This window comes from Ictalurus furcatus, chromosome 15 (genome assembly GCF_023375685.1).
Source record: "Ictalurus furcatus strain D&B chromosome 15, Billie_1.0, whole genome shotgun sequence".
Taxonomy (NCBI): Eukaryota; Metazoa; Chordata; class Actinopteri; order Siluriformes; family Ictaluridae; genus Ictalurus; species Ictalurus furcatus.
Genome location: NC_071269.1, coordinates 26756187 through 26761186, shown reverse-complemented (window position 1 = coordinate 26761186; position 5000 = coordinate 26756187). Strand labels below are relative to the sequence as shown.

The window sequence follows — 5000 nt, the reverse complement described above, 5'->3', positions numbered from 1 at the left end:
CACACACACACTGAACACACACACACTGAACACACACATAGACACACACTGAACACACACACACACTGAACACACACACACATGCACACACTGAACACACACACACACACTGAACACACACACTGACACACACACACACACACTGAACACACACACACTGACAGACACACACACACACTGAACACACACACACACACTGAACACACACACACACACACTGAACACACACACTGAACACACACACACACTGACACACACACACTGAACACACACACACACACACACACACACACTGAACACACACAAACACACACACACACACTGAATACACACACACACTGAACACACACACACTGACACACACACACACACTGAACACACACACTGAACACACACACACTGACACACACACACACACTGAACACACACATAGATACACACACTGAACACACACACACACACACTGAACACACACACACTGACACACACAAACACACACTGAACACACACACACATGCACACACTGAAAACACACACACACATGCACACACTGAACACACACACAAACACACACACACACTGACACACACACACACGCACTGAACACACACACTGACACACACACACACTGAACACACACACACTGAACACACACACAGACACACACTGAACACACACACACACTGAACACACACACACACTGAACACACACACACATGCACACACTGAACACACACAGACACACACACACTGACACACACTGAACACACACACACACACTGAACACACACACTGACACACACACACACACACTGAACACACACACTCACTGAACACACACACTGAACACACAAACACACAGACACAGATACACACACTGAACACACACACACACACACTGAACACACACACACATAGACACTGAATACACACACACAGATACTGAACACACACACACACACTGAACACGCACGCACTGACACACACACACACTGAACACACACACACACACTGCACACACACACACACACTGAACACACACACACACACACTGAACACACAACTACACTACACGTCTAACAAACCATAAGCAAATAAATAAATAACATAAATAAAAAATGCACTATAAAAATATAAATATGATCAATTACTATAATGTAATATATTTATAAAAGATATCATGTTATAGTTTTAATCATCGTACACCATGAAGATATTTAGCAGAAACTAAAAGCAAAAATGAAAAAACTAAAGCCGAGTGCTGAATATAGTACAGTTTGTTTGTTTGTTTGTTTGTTTGTTTGTTTGTTTGTATCACTGCATAAATTGTAATCAATTATTTTGCTTTTTATGTTTATTCTATAAATTCTGAAACATTAATGAAAATTATATTAACAGAGAAAAAGTATTTTGATTGTGTTGTAATGGATATTATAACGACAAGCAGATTTCAGTGTTATTTATCTTCTGATGAAACAATGACAGAGAAAGTTATAATAATGTAAATAATGTAAATAAAGTAAATAAAGTAAATAAAGCGCAGTTACTGTAACAACGTCTGTGTTTTTATTTCAGAAGAAACCGCGGGGCTTGTTGTGTTTCTGTCGGATCTGCTGAGCTGCTGAAGCTGCAGTTCCTACTGAACGATGATGAAAGCTCCTGAGATGTTCAGCGCGATGGTGAAGATCACCACGAGTCGGAGTTTTACAAAACTGCAGAGCTGATAGATTAAAACACTCACGGAGATAAATCAAATCTCTCTTCATTTCAGATCATAACACACGGCATCAGCATCCTGATCTCGAGCAGCGCTTTCATCTCCTCAGTTCTATTCCTGGAGCTCTGTGTGGTGCAGGATTTGTTTATTAGCGTTCGCTCTGCTGGCGTTCACGAGGACGAGAGATCAGCAAGCACAGATTCTGATGAGTCACATCCAAACACGGCGGAGTTTAATCCCTCACTCATCACCACAACACTTACAGTGAACAGAACCGGACAGAGGACACGGAGGAGCTGTGGACCTGAGTTCTGGACTGTGCTGAGTTCTGGACTGTGATTGGTCAGGAGGCGGTGATTAATTCTCTATTACAGCGGCTCTGACAGTAGCGCAGGTTTATATTAATGCTCTCGCTCTGATACGTTATCGTTTCTATAGTAACGGCTCGTTCACCGGGGCGTGTACAGCGGACGCTCCACTGATAATAAACAGATTTTTAAAAGTCTTAGATCTAGTGAAACGTATCGTGTATGGAAGGAGTCTCCAGTGTCAGAGGTGAAGCTGTAGCTTTCAGTTTCATCACAGAGTTTACACTTCTCTACTGTTTCTCACTAACACACACTGTGATCATTATCTTATTAGAGAGAATAGAGAGAGAGAATAGAGAGAGAGAGAGAATAAAGAGAGAGAGAATAGAAAGAGAGAGAATAAAGAGAGAGAATAAAGAGAGAGAAAAAAGAGAGAGAGAACAGAGAGAAAGAGAATAGAGAGAAAGAGAATAGAGAGAGAGAATAAAGAGAGAGAATAAAGAGAGAGAATAAAGAGAGAGAGAATAAAGAGAGAGAATAAAGAGAGAGAGAATAGAGAGAGAGTGAATAGAGAGAGAGAAAAAAGAGAGAGAGAATAGAGAGAGAATAGAGAGAGAATAAAGAGAGGGAGAGAATAAAGAGAGAGAGAATAGAGAGAGAGAATAAAGAGAGAGAGAATAGAGAGAGAATAGAGAGAGAGAATAGAGAGAGAATAGAGAGAGAGAATAGAGAGAGGGAATAGAGAGAGAGAGAGAGAATAGAGAGAGAGAATAGAGAGAGAGAATAGAGAGAGAGAGAATAGAGAGAGGGAATAGAGAGAGAGAATAGAGAGAGGGAATAGAGAGAGAGAATAGAGAGAGAATAGAGAGAGAGAGAATAGAGAGAGAATAGAGAGAGAGAATAGAGAGAGGGAATATAGAGAGAGAGAGAATAGAGAGAGGGAATAGAGAGAGAGAATAGAGAGAGAGTAGAGAGAGAGAATAGAGAGAGGGATGGTGAGGGAACGAGTGTTTATAGCTGCTATAACATAAGTGAGAACAGGAACTCACTGGTTTATATAAAGTAAATAAAGTAAATAAAGAGATAAAGTAAATAAAGTAAATAAAGTAATGATGTATTCCAGATGTTTTGGAGGCAAATGGACGGAGACGTTTTTGGGAATTCTACACTAGTCTCATGACAGTGATAAAAACCTGAAATATCACGTACACTCTTCATGTAACATAAAATAATCGTTAGATAATCGTAATATTCATTTGTAAAATAAATGAGCACAGCAGAGGAGTTTCTCTTGACACGTGGATCCACGTGTAGCTTTCGTGTGTAAATAGACATCGGACGGACGTTTAATCAGATCTCTCACTGGCTAGACGTGTGCACGCTCCGTAGTGAGGTCACGACCTTCCTCAGTTTAAAATGCGAGACCCCACACGACAAAAGCGCAGCTCTAACCCTCAAAATCCACAAAAAGAGCCTCTGTGAAGGAGCGCAGCAGGTGGTGGAACCCCTCCGAGAAGCCAGCTCGCTGTAGAAAAGAAGCCATTGTTGTTTTTCTGGCAGATTCGGACAGGAAGCACAACGTGGCTTCTGTGTGTTTCACTCTCATCACACACTCGCTGGCAAAAACACAACACAGTACTGATGAAGAGCTGAATAAATGAAAAGCCTGTACCTCCCAAAAACTGTCCATGGCCTCGTCGGCGGCGGAGGACTCATCGTAGGAGCTGGACATGTCTGTGGACGGAGCGAAGCTGGCTGGAGAACCGAGACGACTGCAGCAGAGAGAACTTCCTCAAGCGCTGAGAGAGAACAGAGGAGACACAATACCTGCTGTCAATCACAAGCATGAACCCGTGAACAACTGCATTTTGATCTTAAACTTCTTAAGTGAGGACGTTGTATGATTTCACTTTAATGCTTTTAAACATGTCAATACAAAAACACTGGATTCAAAAGTATTGGCACTCTGTACAATTATATTATATGGCAACTTTTACACACGTTTTGCGTAGGAGCTTCAAATTTTTCACTCAAAAACACATCAAAAGAGTCTCTTTTTCACCCTTTTCCCACATGTAATATAAATCCAGAATGTTTAACATATGTTTAACATTTTGTTTAACATTTTGAACTCTCAGATAATAACAAACCCCCTTAAATAAGCCCCGCCCCCTTCCCTACATCTCACATTAGTACTGTTTTGGAGAATGGAGAATGTTTCAGGTTAATTGACATTAGCACAGTGGAACACACACCGGGACAGGAAGCGAGGACGCCAGGAAAATCGAATCTAGACGAGAGATCGCTAATGTGAGCCGTTGGCGAGGGGGCGGGGCTTCCAGGAGACCGGTTAATATGAGAGAATTGTAAACACCTACACAGCTGTCAATCATTCCAGATTCAAATGTCAAATGCCTGATCGGCTGCTTCTATTGGAGGAAAAAAGAGGTTTTTGCTGAATGTTTGAGTGATAACTCGGAGCAGCGTGCTACAATGCCGAGCTCCTACACAAAATATGTAAAAGATGTCAGTCTGTGTGTTGATATTTTCACGTGGTGATGGGTGAAATTTAAACGAACATTTTTCTTTGCTCTTGAGGGGTGCCAATATTTCTGAAATAGATTTATTTTGTCATATAACCGCGATATTACTTTTTTTACTCGGCACCGGATTCAGGAACAATAAACACGACGTCCATCGGGTCCTAATTTACGTAACATGAAGCTCCTCGGCGGTGACTGCTGCAGCAAAAATCCAATTTACTGAGTTCATTCGGTTGAAAGAAAACTGCACACACACACACACACACACACACACACACACACACACACACTGCACAGTGCTGACTGTATTATTATTATACACAAATTGAGCCCGAGCTCTTTAATGTACAGACAGAGGAATCTAGAACTGTTAGAGAACGATCTGCGGGTTCTCTAACGATCCGTCAGGTTCTGTCCCCGAGCACAACGGCG

At 41.6% G+C, this 5000-nt stretch overlaps 1 protein-coding gene across 2 annotated transcripts in view; it reads right to left on the bottom strand.

The window, feature by feature from the left end:
- LOC128619539 (protein kinase C and casein kinase substrate in neurons protein 1) overlaps positions 1-5000 on the bottom strand; it is a 77088-nt gene that overhangs the window by 26144 nt on the left and 45944 nt on the right. For both annotated transcript variants that reach the window (XM_053643776.1, XM_053643777.1), the window contains exon 2: positions 3698-3824. In XM_053643776.1, coding sequence (XP_053499751.1) covers positions 3698-3757 — 60 coding nt within the window. In that variant the 5' untranslated portion in view covers positions 3758-3824. The remainder of the gene's footprint in view (positions 1-3697; positions 3825-5000) is intronic.